Source organism: Neodiprion pinetum, unplaced genomic scaffold (genome assembly GCF_021155775.2).
Source record: "Neodiprion pinetum isolate iyNeoPine1 unplaced genomic scaffold, iyNeoPine1.2 ptg000081l, whole genome shotgun sequence".
In the NCBI taxonomy this organism is placed as follows: domain Eukaryota; kingdom Metazoa; phylum Arthropoda; class Insecta; order Hymenoptera; family Diprionidae; genus Neodiprion; species Neodiprion pinetum.
This window is the reverse complement of record NW_027184493.1, coordinates 74,183-91,053: the sequence shown is the minus strand read 5'-3', so window position 1 is coordinate 91,053 and position 16,871 is coordinate 74,183. Positions and strand designations below refer to the sequence as shown.

The 16,871-nt window shown below is 45.5% G+C and overlaps 3 protein-coding genes across 4 annotated transcripts in view; all 3 read left to right on the top strand.

Annotated features, from left to right (window-relative positions):
• The first annotated feature begins 284 nt into the window (after positions 1-284).
• LOC124224075 (uncharacterized) lies at positions 285-12,570 on the top strand. The gene is made up of 28 exons (XM_069138050.1): positions 285-330; positions 549-622; positions 683-840; positions 1,184-1,278; positions 1,365-1,438; positions 1,577-1,629; positions 1,781-1,970; positions 2,071-2,439; positions 2,512-2,716; positions 2,786-2,959; positions 3,038-3,189; positions 3,259-3,360; positions 3,436-3,553; positions 5,221-5,353; positions 5,862-6,093; positions 6,164-6,373; positions 6,436-6,547; positions 6,640-6,844; positions 6,951-7,138; positions 8,381-8,551; positions 8,602-8,856; positions 8,927-9,199; positions 9,270-9,646; positions 9,722-9,984; positions 10,077-10,263; positions 10,346-10,537; positions 11,227-11,447; positions 12,124-12,570. The coding sequence occupies exons 1-28, from the start codon at positions 301-303 to the stop codon at positions 12,300-12,302; spliced, it is 4,992 nt and encodes a 1,663-aa protein (XP_068994151.1). The 5' UTR covers positions 285-300; the 3' UTR covers positions 12,303-12,570.
• Positions 12,571-12,899: 329 nt separating this feature from the next.
• LOC124224071 (phosphatase and actin regulator 4-A-like) overlaps positions 12,900-16,871 on the top strand; it is a gene marked incomplete at its 3' end in the record, with an annotated part of 76,880 nt that continues 72,908 nt past the window's right edge. The window contains 1 exon segment of the mRNA XM_046636510.2: positions 12,900-13,066. Coding sequence (XP_046492466.2) covers positions 12,961-13,066 — 106 coding nt within the window.
• Positions 14,274-16,762, top strand: LOC124224073 (F-box only protein 7). Of its 2 annotated transcripts, none has more exons than XM_046636512.2 (3): positions 14,274-14,604; positions 15,532-16,063; positions 16,553-16,762. In XM_046636512.2, the coding sequence occupies exons 1-3, from the start codon at positions 14,420-14,422 to the stop codon at positions 16,721-16,723; spliced, it is 888 nt and encodes a 295-aa protein (XP_046492468.1). In that variant the 5' UTR covers positions 14,274-14,419; the 3' UTR covers positions 16,724-16,762. The 2 variants fall into 2 exon arrangements, with proteins under 2 accessions (XP_046492468.1, XP_046492469.1); XM_046636513.1 differs by having other exon boundaries at positions 14,285-14,604; positions 16,595-16,762.

Here is a 16,871-nt window from a genome sequence, read left to right as displayed (position 1 = left end):
CATCACAGTTTTTACTAATGTTCTGGCCATTTTAAATGTCATAGCATTCATTTATACAACATATTTCTTACCCCCGAGGGATTTTTTTCTGGTGTTTTTTTTCCATTCTATTCATTTCTTCTATTCTCTCATACCGAAGAAACGATTTGGCGATATTATTGTATTATACATAGCGCGGGAACGAGTAGACTTTCAAGAGGAGAGGTTGAATGATAGATTGATTAATGAGGAGGTGTCGGTGTCTTGTGGTATGTTAACGGTGCGGTTCGAACGTAAGATAAAGTCGATGTGATACGTATCATGCGAAAAGGCCTCCCACGCAGCTATGACGTGAGTTATTTTTCACCCCAAACATACCTCGAGGAAACTCGCCTCGACTTCGTTCGTAAATTTTGACCGAACAAGATCAGACGGGAAAGTTTCTCTACGTGCCTTTTTCCTCCTACTCCGTTCACCCTTTTGCCGACTCTTCGAATGGCACTTGAAACTGTGAAATCGAAGTGCGAATTACCAACCCGATGATGATACACCGCTCATTTTCTCCGCAGGATAATTTAGACACGTCAACGTCATCCGAAGAGGAATCGTTACTCACCCCAGATCTCGATCTACTAAATCTAAGGTAAGCGCCAGGTCGAAGGAAAGAAACGACCGGATCTTAAGGAGGGATTCATCATTGCAGGGTGCCGATTCATCACGATAAAACTCGAACTGCCGCCGCGCGACGACGAGTTGTTGTAAAACGATCAGATGAGGAGTCTCATCCGCCAAATCTTCTCGACGAATTTCGCCTTCTGAAAGCTAGAAATTCACCCGAGAATACCACCAAGCCTAAATCACGTAAGTGAAGTAAGTTACTGTCGGTATGTGAGAACGAATCTATCTACTCTGCGGATGCGCCATGCGTACGTGTCTCAATTTCACACGCGAGTTTTTGTCATGATGAACAAATGTGTATATATATATATATATATATATATATATATATATATACATGTTTTTGTTCTTCCAAAACTGATGTCTTCTCCGTTGGGACTTTTCTGGCAATTACTTTTTTTTCCCTTTCCCGAAGCTTAAAAAAAATAAAACACGCTTCTAAAAAGAAATCGAGTGGAGTAAATGCGAGACCATTTATCTTCGAGTGAAACCGCGACTGATGTTATAATCCAGAGATTTCTTTCAGTCCACAAGGACGACCTGTCGTCGAACATTTTTCTGCAGCGAGCAGCGAGTCTTCAATGTGTTTCCGGAAAGGCATTGCACACGAGCAAGTATGAGGTGGGTGATGGATGGAGATCTTGTCTCGCAATCGGTACAAAGTGCGAGCAATTTTTGTCTGAGATCAGAGTCTGTTATCTTTGCAGCACCAGGTGACTTTTGCGGAAACGGGATATTCGAGCGACGAAAGAGCCGCGCATAAATCCGACCTGAGATTTTGGTAATTATGAAAGATTTAACCTCAAACTTCCGTGACCAAGTCTAATGCGAGAATTATGATAAACCTGAAAGGTTCGAGTTGTAAGAGCAAGAGGTTGTTGGAAATTTTTCAATAACGGTCTCCTTGTTACTCGTGCAGGAGGAAGGGAACGCCTCGCATCATCAAGGCGATTCGACAGCACAGCAAGAAGGGTGAGCTTCTGAACAAGACAGTCTTTACATATAATTTAACGCTCGATTCTTCCCCCATTGTATTTTCTCATGAATTTAAATCTCCTCACTCGCCTGGCCTGCCTCCCTCCCTCCCTTGCTCTCACACCGCATTGACGCAAAACTCGTGTAGCTATTCCTGAAGACAAACCGGAGCCCTCGCCCCGCCCGAAGGGAGATAACAGCAAGAGTAGCGTCGTTGTTCTCTACCACAACAAGCTACCTGCGCCTACGCCAGATCCCTCTTCAAAACCCAAACTCAGGGTTTCCCATTCAGAGGACTCGGTGGCCCAAACCCTCTCTCCTACATTTTGCCCACCTAGGTAAGACGGAGGATGCGGAATTTTACCGGTAAAATGGTCGAGCTCAACGATAGATGAGACGATGATTTGTTACTGATTAGTTGGACCGACCTTTCCACAGGGGCAAGCTTCAGTCTCGACTTCAGTCCCATGCCAAAATTGCAGAGACGCTACCGTCAAAAACACCGACTCGTCACAAGAGGACTGCACTGCGAAGACAGCGCAGAAGGACAGAGGAGATTCGTCGTAATTTGTCCATTCAGCGGAACCCAGTGGAACTAAAGAGTGTGAGAGTTCAGGAACGACGTTGCGAAGGTCAAGAGACTTCTTCCCGTCTGTCGACGGTTGCTTTGGACAAGAGTGTCAAGGATCGCGAGTCGTCCAGAATCGCACAGGAAAACGCAGGAAGTCTAAATCACCGAGCGAGAGGGCGATGTCGCCCGTTTAATAAACCCGGTTGTACTCCAAGGCAAATGGCTTATCGTGCCAAGTAAATTGACGAGTCAATTGCTGGTCGTATCCTTAGTGCTCGCATTTTTTATTTCGTCGATTTTTCTCGCAGTTTGGGAAGACAAAACAGTGCAGAGCCGCACCCGTTCATGAACGGAAGTCACAATCTGAGTTATCTGATGCAACACATGCAAAATCATCCTCCAAAAGAAAACGGTGACAGTCGTGGATTGATCGACGTTAAGAGCGACGAGGCAAGGCGGGTATTTCCATTTCAGGCAACGCCCAGCGGAAACTTGAAGATCATTCCAAACCAGGTTCGAATTCGTGTCGCCTGTTTCCGGCGTCGTAAAGACAGGCTCGAAACAGACGTACAGTTGTTTTAGGTCGTGTTCGAGTCGAAGAAGGTTAGCGTACTTGTCGCGGATCCCAGGCATACGAAAGTGAATGTCAAGGCCGAGCTGAGTCGACAGGGTGTTGACGTTGGAAGGTCGGGTGTGGACGCGAGTGGACAGGAGCTACCTCCGGGAATCAGTCACTCGACAGTTAATCAGCTCCAGGTGAGATCCGCGGTGTATCTTCGATGCTGTACAATTTGTGAGAAGCGAATGAACCCTCGAATATATCGGCTACTGTAGGTCCATCAAAACTTGTCCCACATCGAGGGGGAATACAGGCCGAGAACCCAGCCGCACAGATCCACGCATCATCACGGTGAGATGGACCAGCATCCCTCCAATCAAGGGGCAGCCTCGCACGCGATGCCGACCAACGACACACCCCTGGCAGCGTTAGTTGCAGACTGTTATGTTATTGAGTAGTCCGGTTACGGTGGGAGTGACAGTGTGGTTCGATCTAGGTTGGGCTTCAACGGGGAGCAGCCGATCGACTGGGAGAACATAATCCTGCCGGAGAAAACGGATCTGTACCAGGAACTGGCGAGGCGTATTACGAATTACAAGTGGGTCTGGTTTCGAATTCGGTGGCGTTTCTTTTCTTCTCTTTACCACCCTTGCGTTATACATATCGTGTGCAGGAATGCAGATTGCATAATACGACTCGGCCACGACGAGTTCCACTGTCATCTCTTGGTTCTACAAAGCTACAGTACATTTTTCGACGAAAAGAATTACAAAGAAGTCGATTTAACCGGGGTGAGTTTGATCATAACTCATTGCTCCGAGCGCCAATGCAGTATATGAGCGTATCCTTAAGTCTACTTAACGCAAATTACGAGACGATGAAAGTTCCCTACTTCCAGTCTCCCGTAATTTGATCCCTGGTTTAATTACGTTAGACTCTACCTCCTAGAGTATAAGATTAAACGGTGCCGATCGGATGTCACGACTGCAAAAACAGTATTTAGAACACTGTCAACTTACTCGTTTCCAATATGTTGCAAGAATCAATTCTTACCATCACCTCGTGTACATAGGCAGGATCCTTTCTTAAATTTTATTTACTCCAGGTTCAGCTATCGTGAGATCTAGGGAGCAATTTTTTTTTATCCATCAACCGTTCTCAAACAGATCCTCCCATAGTCCGAGAGTCGCGAGCGCGACCTTAGGCCACTTTACCACTTCATTGCTGGCCTTAATATTATCAGAGTGCCACACACGCGAAACTGCGATGGTAGAGGGAGCTTTGCTATTTATTGCTGAGGGATGTGGTTGCGAGAAACGATACAACCGAGGGCAAGCGGGGTTAGGTACTGGTGGAGGCAGTAAGATAGCTCGAATGGGGAGGACGGGTGGTTCAGTCAGGTTGACTAAGGTGGCGTCGGCGGTGAGAAAGTAATGGTTTATATCCAGCTAAATATATTATATTAGGGTAGGTACCCGTCCGAGGACGAGGAGGAGGCAGAGCTTTCCAGAATCAGGTATAAAAACCCTTGCGGCACGTTAATCCACCCGGTACTTTATTCCGGGTCCCGAAGACTTGCAATTTTTTTACTTTATACCCACCTCGCCTCGCCCCATCGACCTAAAATCTTTTCTCTTCCACGCCCCATACTGCGAGACATCTCCCAGTCGACCAACGGAGTTCACTGTGTCAGTTTTTGCTCTTTACCACCGCCTTCGATGACTCGAAGAAACGATCCGCACGACCTACACGCAACCCTATCGCAAAAACCAACCATTTCCTCAGCGATCACCCTACCTCCCTCGACTCGCTCGCGTTGTTTTGCTTGTAGGTATTTCGATTTCATTACAATAGCCCGCACGTATTGTGCGCGAGGTGGAAGCCCAAAGAGCATACCGAAGCAAGGGAATGTATCGCTTATCGCGGTCGAAGCATAATGTGTCTTGAGGACTTCGGCTGGCTGAAAGGGGACAGGAAATCGATATATCTAATACTTGAGCACAGTCAGCGGATGAACGAGGGGACGAGGGCGAAGACGAGGAGGGGGGAGGAGCGGCCCCTACACTTCTGGGGCAGAGATACAAGCATCCCCGATCCCCTGTGTCAGCATCCCCCAGCGGCTTTCCCCATCCTGCCTTCTCCATCTTTCTTTCTCGCCCTCCTATCGGTGGCTCAGCGCCAACTGACCTTGGACCCGTTTTATCCCCTAGCTGGCTATATTTAACTCCATTTACCGAACGACGAATAGAGCGTCTTGAATACTGTTCATAAAGAGGTTCACTATTCTCTTATCTTCACTTTCTTAATCCCTTGAAAATCATCCAGCGAAGAAGCAATTAACGTGGCGAATATAACGGCGGCGCTTTGAGGGATCTAATATTCATATTCAACTGACAATTTCTTATTTAGTGATGTAAAAAAAAATAATCAGATACAGTAATACATAAGTAAAATGCAGAGCAGCGTGACGTCGAAGGCGTTCTCTATAATATACGACTGGATGATCAGCCCAACCTGCGAGAGCTGCCATCTACTCAGAAGGGACAATATATTGGAGATTTTCACAGCTGCTCAGTACCTCGGAGTCAAAGGTCAGTATGGCACACAAAGCGCGTATAAAATTTCACCAGTCAGGCAAAGATAAGAGTCACAGGCCACAGCCAAATGCCCACGAAACTGCTAGCAAGGTGCATTGTTTTCAAGAGATGCATCTCGCTGGTGTAAGTTCTCTAGATGGCTACAGGCATTTTACGTCTAGCTGAGCAGACCTGTTTCCGAATGTTCTCGAGAGTTTGAAACTTTTCTGTGTGGGCACTTTGCGGTTTTCCAAACCCATTCTGCTCCACAGAAGATTTTGCATACCGGCTGTATAAAGTATACGGAAGACTGAAACGCGGCTGGAAGTAACGCTGCTCATAACAATGGTAAATGCTTCACGTGATATTTGTTTCGTCTTTTAATGTCAGCGTTGGACGACGACGCATTCACGTAGTGTAAAAATATGCACCTCTAACACTAGCTCGCTGCGGAATACGAGGTTCGGGAAGTAGAAAAATGAGATTAATGGTTCGCTCGATAACTCGTGCTTACGGTTCACAGAGCTGGAGGAACAGTGCTGGGCTTTTATTGACAACGATGAATTGTTCTGCGAGGATACAGCCTTCCTGCTCTACTTAGAATCGCGGAAGATCGGAAACACCGCGGTAATGGAATTGATGGTCCCCAGGATCATGAAGTTCTTCCTAATGCTTGTGAGCACCAAGGATTTCCTTGAATTGTCGGTCGAAGAGCTGTGCTCGCTTCTGCGTTCGAATTATATCTGCGTTAACAGGTAACCCCGTCGTCAGTGGGAATACAATTTGAATTCATCCAATTGTAAAGTGGCTCTATTATTCTTCCAGTGAAATGGAAGTCCTAATGTCGGCCGTACGCTGGCTTATGCACGACTGGGAAGGAAGAAGACAACACTTGCTCGAGGTTCTAAAATGCGTGCGATTCGGTCTCATCGCCCCTTGGCAACTGGTTGACGTCAAACGAAACCCCGAGAACCCAGAATTTATGGAACTAATGTCGTATCCAGAGATTCAAAAAATGGTCGATGACGGGCTCGCGTGAGTGCATGTGTCACGGGATGTTCGCGACTCGAACGATAACGTGAATTTCACTTCCGTAGATTCGTGATAATAAAATACTGGTACGGGAACCAAACCGAAGATTACTACCACTGGATAGATCTGCTGGGTCTGACGGAACCAACGAACAGAAACTGGGCTGGCGAAGACAAGGTAAATCGAATTAAATCCACCTCAGGTACCTACTTTCGACTCGTCGAAACCATGTTGCATGATCCTGAGTGTACTTCAACTTGTTTTTACAGAACTACGTCACGTATCGAGAGTTTTTACTATACTTGGAGGAGTATCAGCAAACCCGGATGCCAGAATTGAAGGCACCGCGAAAGCCAAGGACGAAACCGACCCCGCCCAGCTCACCGCCAAAGGATTGTCCGTCCCCGCCACCTTCCAGGACACGTGCGGGTTTTACAGGCCAAAATCACGCACCTATGGAGGGAGGCTCATCCGGTAAATGTTCTGAATATTCAATGCCACGTCAAAAACTGAACTTGAGGGATTTTTGTTTATTTTTTTTTTTGCCCATTTTTGATTATTTTACATGTGTCTGACCAAGGAGCTATCCCGAATAATGTTAATAACAACCCTGGAAGTCGCAACAGTCTTTCGAAGCACCCGCCAGGTACGAATCCGCCAAAAATGCCAGTGCCAGCGTATCTCCCACCCGGAACACCGGCCAGCATGATGGTACCGCCAGAAATTTTGAACGAGTACCTCAGCAGTATGGACAGAAACGCCAAGGGGGTGAGTAGGCCAGAAACGAATCCCAGGGCGAATCAGCGGCAGAAAAACTAGGAATTTGTCGATATAGATGAAATGTCAACGCAGCTGTGATCGCCTCCTTTGCTATTCATACCACAGTATTCGTTCACTGCATCGCGATATCGTGAAACGACCAGTTTCGCAAAATTTCCACGTTCTTGTACAATGTTATAAATACATAGATAAAAAAAAAAGATTGTACAAAGAGTATGTGCTGCGTTCAGTATAAGAATGTATACGACTCAAACCTCGGCACTCTACTCTTCTTTATGTAGATAGTTTTACGTTCAGCATGCGAAATATCTTTGAGATTATAGGACCAGCTAATTCTAATGGATTTTCCAATGGTGATATTGGCGATTCCAGCTGTCTTTAGAAAAAGTTTCGATCTCCACCTCGCGCGTTTTCATTTTCACTTACCGAAACAATCCTTGTTAAACTGATTGGATTTGTTCACGGTTTGAAAGCAACAGAGTTGCAGTTGTGCTCGAAAGTGCAAACAGTAATCTAATTGAAAATCCCAACGGACCGCTAAGCCCGTCCTCGCTCAACCCGCGTTTCTCCTCTCTCCCAACTTCCGCCCCTCTGTTACGCTTTACTCCGCAGTTTAAGTTAACCCAAGAATAGACTATCGTAGCTCTTAATTGAGGTTAACTGGAATGAGGAGAATAACGCTTTCCTGGTCACGATTCACCGCGATGTGATCCCTTGGGAACCGTTTGGGATTCCCTGAATTCGGTGAGTCCAACAGCTTGGGACGATGATGTTGGCATTCCGAGCCGCTCGTTCACTGCATTATTTTTCCAGGACCTTGCTCTGGCTTGCCTTGCTTCACTGGGCTAGAAAACCTATCCAATCTCGAGGTAAGCAGGGATGCCTGTAAGTGGTTGTCCCGAACAGTGGCATAGTCTAAGGTCAGAGTTCATGCTGCTATAATTCCGCCTTATAACTGCCGCTACATTCTCAAATTAATTGAACAAATTGGTATATTTTTTACCGGCTATCATCAATTACTGTATGAAATTTCGTAGCGATGGCTATCATCTATGTCACTGATATCGGAGAAAATTTGTCCGGTTTGCACTTACAGCGCATAACTCTTACCTTGAGATGGCAATCTCAGTATAGCTGAATCGATCATGAATCACTTAATTCAGTGAAAAAATAATTAACACCAATGACGATCTCCTCTATTGATACAATACAGCTTCTCCTATGTTTCAGGAGTGTAAAAATTACGAAAATCCGGAAATTGGCCCGGAGACCAGAGATCACAAGTGCAATTTTATCGAAGCGGGAGAGCCAAACGCGGCAGTATACAACTTGCAGCATGTTATGGATAGGCCAGCGATGTTCCAGCGCATCCATCCCGAAGGATGTGTAACGGTACCCCCATGAGATGATTCCTTAGAGAAAGATTTTTTGATCAATACCTCCGTTCTTAGGACGAGGGAAGACTGCTCAGTAACGATGGAATCGGTATGGAGGAGCATCATTTGTACTGTTACCAGCAACCTCACCTCGTCTACACAGCAGAGAGGAAATGTCATCACTTTGATCAGCAGATGCAGCAGCAGCTTCTGCGACGTCATAAAAAATACGAGGTCGAGCTCGTAGAGTCTTCCAGATCCGAGGAGGAGGCTGCAACTACTATTCAAGCAGTTTACAGAGGGTACAAGGCCAGAAGACGGTTCGACGAAGTAGGTGCTGTTTAGAGTTCTACCTTAATGATCAACCGGCTACGATTGATCATTTTCTTCTACATCTCAGATCAGGAAAACCTCTTCCGAGGAACGTCAAAAGACCAAACGAGTTGCGGAGCTGCTGGCTATGCCGATTGTAAAGAATTTGCACAAGCCACTTGAACCGGTTAAAGTGTCGGCCGGGTTTAATTCTCAAAGGCAAAACTCAAACGACCTCAAGCAGCAGTCTTGCCCCAGTCCGCGAAAAACGAAGGATGAATTACTGAACGACAATGCAGGGCAGCTTCAAGCGGAGGAAAACGAGCGGGTGAACTCGGAGAAGGACTTTGAAGGGATAAGTGTGAGCCACGGGGTCGACGGTTTTGGTCTAATTACGTCACCGGATACAAGAAATTCGGTTTCTTTTTCAGTTCGACGTGATTTCACCCCGGCCAACTCCTCGTTGTATTAAAAAATCTCGACAAGCCGATTTGCAAGTGGAAAAAAGCTCCACGAATTTCATCGAGCCCATAAACCCCATCGAAACCATAAAATCACCGACATTCTTTCACGGCTGGGACGAGAGGCTGAGCTCAGTTACACCCTCGCTAAATACCGACACAGATGATCCGTTTTCACCGAGAATGGTGGAACGCTCTACCATCGATCTGCAAACCACACGGGAATCTCTTCGCCAAAGCGTCGAGTTCAACGATGAAGTTACGCGAACGGGGAACAATGAAAATTTACCAAAACCGAAGGCTAGAGGGGTCTACATGCAGAGTGTCTCTGGTTTCAACAGCCAGTTGTTAGTATAACGTGAAATATATTTGAGAATTCAGAAAAGATGTGATCTCGACATGATTTTCATCTCTTTTACAAGATCACAGCGAATGAGCCTCAGCCTTCTTGGCTCCCATTCGAAGCACTATTACCAGCAAAATTCGTTGTTCTATCCGGATCGCGAGTCGGTTTTGGTATTGGGTGGGATAGATACACACGAGGAGTATGGTTGCACCGGAAATACCGGAAAGGACATGTACAGATTCAAGCCCGAAGAGAACAGCTGGGAATTCGTCGGCGAGATTCCTGAACCGAGGCATCACCATTCCGTGGTGTATTTGAAAGGACGTGTCTACCTAGTGGGTGAGATATATTCTACGAAACTGAGTCCTCGGCGCTTCGCGACTCTTACAAACAGTCAAGCGATTCATTAATTCGCTGCTTGTGTTATCCAGGTGGAGCCGATCCCAGAGAGGATGACATCCAGAAGAAAAGTCCAGTCGTCGGAACGGTCTGGAGCTACGATCCTGCCGGTAGAATTTGGTTCAACGAGCCCGGGATGTTGACGCCCAGGCAGAATTTCAGCCTGGTCGTTAGTCACGGGAAAATGTTCGCCATTGGTGGACAGGACAGGAACGGGATGTCAGTACGGCTAGTGCCTCTTCGTCTTACGGTTATTGGTTACTTCTTGCAGGCATTCAAAATGGTTATCGCGTTTTCGCAGGGCGCTTAGGACCGTTGAATCGTTCGACCCGATCGAGTGCGTTTGGCGAAAAGTACGACCGATGTTCACGGCGCGGATTGGACCGGCCAGTGCGAAGTATCAAAATCGTATCTGGGTCGCTGGAGGAATGACCAAATCGAAAAAGGAGCCCCTATCCAGAGAAGTTGAATGCTATGACCCATTAGAAAATTTGTGAGTTCAACCATAAGCAAAAAAAAAAAATTAACAATTTGCGCAGTTTTGTTGTTAATATCGCATCACTCGTAATTCTGAGACAGTGCCCAGATCAAATTGATACATGAGTATACACGGAGAGAAGAAAAAAGTGCAGATTTTACTTAATCTACAGAAAAAGTGGGACACATCAAGGTTTTTAGTCAAAAATACCCGTGGCAGTAACGTTACTTTAACAATGCATGCGGAAGAACTCGTTACTTCGTAACTTTAAGATCATCTGAAATTTGATAAAACATGATAAACAAAACATACTTATATATTTAAAAGCCCAACTCCTTGAAAGCCATTCAGAAATTGCACAGTTATGTTTTTTCCCCTGATATTTTGTTACGTTAACGTTACTAAATTAAACCTCGTATTGATTTTCACTGTTTCTATAATAAATTCTACATTTTACAAAGTATATTTCCCGAAATAACTCGGTGTGTTCCTCCTTTCCTGCAGCTTTGAGTAAAACCGACTCTGTTATTTTCTCCGTGTAGTCGTAACTTTTCTGTTCAGTACATTGCATCAGTACTGCGATTACTATTACTCCCAAGAATAAACTACGCTAGATCCGAAAAGTGGATTGAGTTCGGATCGTGTTTTTCATGCAACAAAGGTAATCAGTCGGAAAATTCTTTTTCAAACATACCCACATCAAGATGGTTAAAGGCAGCGGCACTCCGTTCACCACGGTGTTTCGCCTCCATGTACGTCGTTTCGGGTTGTCTCTACGTTATCGGGGGTGCCGGGAAAAGTCCGAAGGTGGAAAACGGGACAGAAAGCATCGACAGCATCGACGTCTGGGATCAGGACGGCTGCACGTGGTGCCTGCAGGCTTCCATGGCGATAGCTCGCCACGGTCACTCGACGAGTTACATAGGTGCGGAACGACGAAGAACCTGCGTTAAAACACGGGTATCAAAATTACACAGGCCTGCAAAATATAACTTTTAATTCCCCCTTAAAATAACGATGCTTTTTTTTTAGCTATTTCGGTATGTTGACTTCGAATATAGCCCTACTTTTTTTTCTTTTTTGCTTTACTTATTTATTTTTATGCAAGATATGCATATTTTCAGATTCTTGAACAATTTTTATGAAAACATAAAATATAATGAATACAAAACTGAATGTTTAGTTATAAATTGAACAGCATTAGTTATAAGCATGACTAAAGTGACGAGATAAATGAAAAAGACTTCAAAACTCCTGTTCAATCTTTTTCTCCTGTACTTACGTAGCTCTAAATATGCTTAAAATCACCACGCACAGCACTAGTGAGGCTAGATGAATATTTGAATATCAGCACTACCATTGATACATATAATTAACACAGAAATTGTAAGCTAACTCTAGTAGTAACATAAATAGAAATTCTAAGAAAATTGACGTGATAGAACTTTGCTAAAAAAAAATTTCATAGATTCGTACCTAATACCTACCGAAATTGCATCTCAGTTTTGTCAGAGGAAAAACCATTGCAGGTCTGTGTTATCCGAGTCGATAAATTGAAACACCAATTCCTCTCTCTAGCGCTATCTCTCTCACTCCCACAGGAGGGCAGCTCCTGATAATCGGCGGCGTCACGACGGTCTACATGGGGACGTTAAAGAGCGTGGAATGTTACTGCTGCGAGCGTGCCAATTGGATAAAGGGAGTGGCGTCCCTGCCCTACGCAATATCGGGCCATGGAAGCGTCTCCCTTCCCCCCGTGAACCTTCTCCTCGAGCCTTAGTCCCCCTCCCCCTCGTCGCCCGTGCCTCCGATGATAAATTTATTTTCACTATACTCACGGGACAATTTCGCCTGAAGTTCTATTGGGCGGCTTGCGGTTCGTAGATCTAGAGATTTGGAGTTCAAATCGATGCACATCATTCGCAAGGAACAGATCGCGACGATGATTTTAGGTGAAATTGCCCCATGTTTTGATGGGCGGGTCAGCGGGCGAAGAGTCGACGAGCTGTTTACGTATCGAAGATGCTCTTCGGATTGTACAACATTGTTAGGATTCATTTGTTGTTTTAATAAACGTTTACCATACGCTGTTGAAGCCCGCTGTTATTCTCTCTCTTGCGGAAGAAACTTGTAGGCATATCACTCGATACGATGATATATATTACCAGTGAAAGTAATTCGAGTTTCTTCGGTGACTGTGAGAAGAAAAACAGTTTCCTTGCAACGCCTAACGGATATTCGAAACATTTGAAGGACGATAATCGAAATGTGATGTTGAACCGTACCGTCGATAGAGGTCGGCAGCGTCTTTTATTATCGAGGCGCCATCTGTGAGCTAACCACGGAACCGTTTGCCTCGCGGATTGAAGTTTCGAAAAGTTTTGATTCGAATGTGGTGAGCGGCGAGTAGTTTCAGGTTAGCGCGAGTTAACCTGAAAATGGCCGAATCGGAAGGCTCGACGGTATCGTGTGTGTCAAATTCGTCGCGTGGTGAGGATAAAGTGCAAGTGTCAAACGATGAGGATTCGCTGCCGGGATTACTGGGTGAGTTTTTCTCTGAGCATATTGTGGCCTAGTTATCGAGCCCGTAGTGTTTACCAGCTCGAGCTTACACACGAATAACGAAAAGGAAAAATGCACTCGGTAAGAGAGAAAGAGAGAAGGACAGATGAGAAGGATGGAAGGACGGAAAAGGAAAAGAAAGGAAGGGAAAAGAATCGGTATGTATCGCGCGTGGAAACAATCACGTCGTGTGCAACAAGTTGTTGCAGGTCGGTTAGGTAGCCGAATGATGTCACGATTACCAACGAGTCAGTGAATCACATTCTTAGTACCGTACAACTCGAATCCGGGACCGTTGTAATATATTATTATTGCGTAAAAATATCGTGCATTCCTTGGTCCCTTAGTCACATATATCCAGCTTCTCTCTCTATCTTTCTCGCTCTCTCGCTCTTTCCTCGCACGACGGTTTTTGACTCGTCCTTATAACAAGTTGCAGCCGAGCGCCGTCGGATTTTCTTCACCATGCCCCTTTTTCGATCGGCAAACCTACCGAGGTCAGAAGACAGTCTCAAACTGTGCGAAAGAATCTCGATTGACACGCCGAGTACTCGAATACTCGATCGTGCCGAAATCTGCAGCGGCAACTCCGATCCGCTCGGATGGTAAGTCGCGACTGTCTTTGACCGCGGCTCTTTCGCAGATAGACAGTGTACCGTCTTTTTTCGATTTTGAGATGAAATGGTTCGTTCTGATTGACGTGTGGTTCTTTCGAGAACGCTTAGCGCGTCGATTATGAGGGAAGAATGTGCCGGTTTTTAGATAATTTAACGGTGATAAGCCGAGTTTAAACATGGCTTAAATACTGCTGATCGTATATCGCAGATAAGAGTGAAATATGTGTATGTATAACGCGTATAGAATGTTACGGTAAACATGTGATTACCGCTGCTCATGACGCCGCGGAGTGTGTGAAATTTTTGAGAGAAGTACATACATGCAATGTCAGTGGGTGCTGTATGGCCGGAAAAACCGTTCCAGTACCTACCGCAACGTAACAACGAAGGAAGAACAAATTATTCGTGAAGCGGATCGATTCCTTCCGGCTCCTGTTGTGAAAACCAGGCGAAACAGGGTTATCCTCCAACAGTACGAGAAGCGGGCCTTTATCGCAGTCGGGAGTAATACCGACAGTGGGCTTGTTCACGATTCAAATGATCATAGTCTTTTCGGTGGAGCTTCGAACGACGCTCGCCAGGTAGACAACTAACCACCAATGCGAACGAAGCATGGTGACATGCGAAGTGTCAAACTAATCTGAATTACGAATCGGAAAATATTTTTTGCGACCCTACGTAAGTTGTGAAAGGCGAGAGTATCGCTGTATAGGAAAGTATGGCGGAACCCGTGCTCGTCGAGGAGAGCACGCCGATCCGACTTGCCGTGAAGTTGGAAGAATTGGCGAAGACACTCGGAGAGGATGCGAAACACCACGACTACATGGTAGTGCTGTTGATAGTTGTCATGGCTGAGGCTGGATTTTTCATCGCGCGATCAGGTTCAGCGGACGCCGATGCAGGGTAAATAACACGTCATGCAAATAATTCTTGTACTTGCGAAATTGCATGGATAACAGGGTTCACTTTCGAAACTACAAACTTACGCCTTTCTCGCTCACTTCTATCCTCTTTTTCGTTCTATCGCGATGTTTCTTGCTCATTCGATCGTATTCAAGAAACAAGAAACATCAGACGACTGGACCAGGTCCGTGATTGCGAACCTACAAATCAACCACGTGATGACAAGGAGAGACAGCTTTCGATAAAAACTTTATCTCACGACTAGCGCAGTCTAACGATGCGATTCGGCGACGTGCTCGGCGGCAAATCTTTCAACGGGGAAATTGTCGGTCGGTAAGAACAGCCGTGGCCACAGCGTGGAGGGTAAGCTACGTGCAGGCGCGATGCGCGTACTTTCTGAGCGCGAGTTGTTCGCAACGAAATATCGGCAAATAACTCGGTTGCGATTGATTGAGAATAATTCACGTTGCATAAATACGAATGATTCTTCAAATATAATTTGTATAAACTATGAACGATTGTGGCAAAACTTCTGGTCACACGAAGATCCACTGGAAACACGACGCACGCGAATATTGCTAGTCACCCTTTCAGTCGTATAATAAACATACATGTTGATGGACTTGTTACCACGCGGTACTGAAAATCGCATTGATACCCGTGCGCTCGCCATACGTAAATGACGCTCCAACTTCGAGCGGTTTCTTCGTGGCATTAGGCGTAAATTTCAAATTCACAAAAAGGAATGGAATCCTTGAGTTAGAGTCACTGACGCGTGAAAAGATCTGTCTGCTTTCTTGAATGTCGAGAAATCCTTGAAAAGCTCGCTCTCTTTGGCATCCTGTATAAAAATTGCTGAATGTTTTTGCTTAAGAATTGGAAAATTCATATGAACTATACTACAGCTTTTACATTGAATGACTGCAGATACGGAAAGAAGAGAGCGTTGGTAATACCTTCGGACTGGAAAATGCCGGACACTGGAAATTACAGTTTGAAATTTCAATTGCAACCATTGCCAGATCGGGAATGCAAGCTGCTGGCGATCCCGTGCGGGGATACGCTGGTCGTGAACCTCGTACTGCCATATCCGTCCAGAAAGGTGTTCAGCAGAGCGCTGCAGACGGTGAAATACGTGAACATCTACTCTTCGGATTTGGCCGGGCGTTACCTGAACCTGAAAGAGTTCTCGGTCGTCTTCAAAAACAACATGACCACTCCGGCACGCTGTGAAATGCTGTCAGTCGCTGGAATCCCGAACGCCAGTCTCCCCGGACTTCCGGCAGAGATTAAGCTCCGGATCATACGGATGATGGACGCTTACTCCTTGACCAGGCTCGCCCAAACCTCCCGTGAATTCCATGAACTCGTCATGCAACCCATAATTTGGAAAAGACTGCTGCTACGCGACTTTCCTCAAAATTCCTGCCCCGAGCGAAATTACTACGAAACTTATCGCGTAAGCAGACACTCCATACTCAAATTGAAACTGCCCGAAGCTCTCGCGAAACGTAACACTCGCGGAATACGCAAGGAGTTGTCGTCGTGCTTCGTAGGCATCGTATCCTCCATCTTATTTGCTTTCATCGTACTCGCGTGTCTTGCGTATTACATGCTCCCACAGCTTTAATACCTAACAGAGAAAGAAGTAAATTTAATCGACCCTTCCGTTCTTTCTGACTTCGAACAGAACATACTGTGATATAAGTACTGGAATTGTCTTCGAATCGCCTGAAATGAATGGGAAAGGACCGTTTTTGCAGAAATTATTTCGGATTTTAACTTCTTTCATATTTTACAACCTCTTTTCTACCTACGATGCTTCGACAAATGTTTATAATGCCAAGTCAGACCGTAAGCTCGATATATCCGAGCAAACCTCATGCATAAGTAAATATCGATACTTATTATCCGATTATTTTTGTGATATATCTACAATTTCTACCAGATGTTAATATCTCCACTTTTTATCGATCGCAACCCTCACCAGGACTTCCATGAAACAACTGTCGCGTCGACGCCGAGCTTCATGGACGAGTGGTGGCCAGATCTCGAGGTTCCAGCAGACTTTCCAAGAGGACGCAGCATCCCGCGATGCTGGCCGGTGCATAGATATTAACTACGCTATTTATCCGAATAAACGATTATTGGAAATAAATTTTCATTGTTCTGTTTTCCATGCTGCCTTTTATACCGATATCCTTAAACCAGCAGCTTGAGCGGAGAAATGGGAGCGGCTGAAAATTGCTGAGTTTTTTTTTTTAAAT

Bases quoted from the DNA above. Each gene is read 5' to 3' on its own strand.
- LOC124224073 (XM_046636512.2), top strand. From the start codon at position 14,420: ATGGCGGAACCCGTGCTCGTCGAGGAGAGCACGCCGATCCGACTTGCC. The intron at 14,605-15,531 runs GTAAATAACACG...GAATGACTGCAG, and splicing joins TCAGCGGACGCCGATGCAGG to ATACGGAAAGAAGAGAGCGT. The intron at 16,064-16,552 runs GTAAGCAGACAC...AATTTCTACCAG, and splicing joins ATTACTACGAAACTTATCGC to ATGTTAATATCTCCACTTTT.
- LOC124224075 (XM_069138050.1), top strand. From the start codon at position 301: ATGCGAAAAGGCCTCCCACGCAGCTATGAC. The intron at 1,279-1,364 runs GTGGGTGATGGA...TTATCTTTGCAG, and splicing joins TGCACACGAGCAAGTATGAG to CACCAGGTGACTTTTGCGGA. The intron at 1,439-1,576 runs GTAATTATGAAA...TTACTCGTGCAG, and splicing joins AAATCCGACCTGAGATTTTG to GAGGAAGGGAACGCCTCGCA.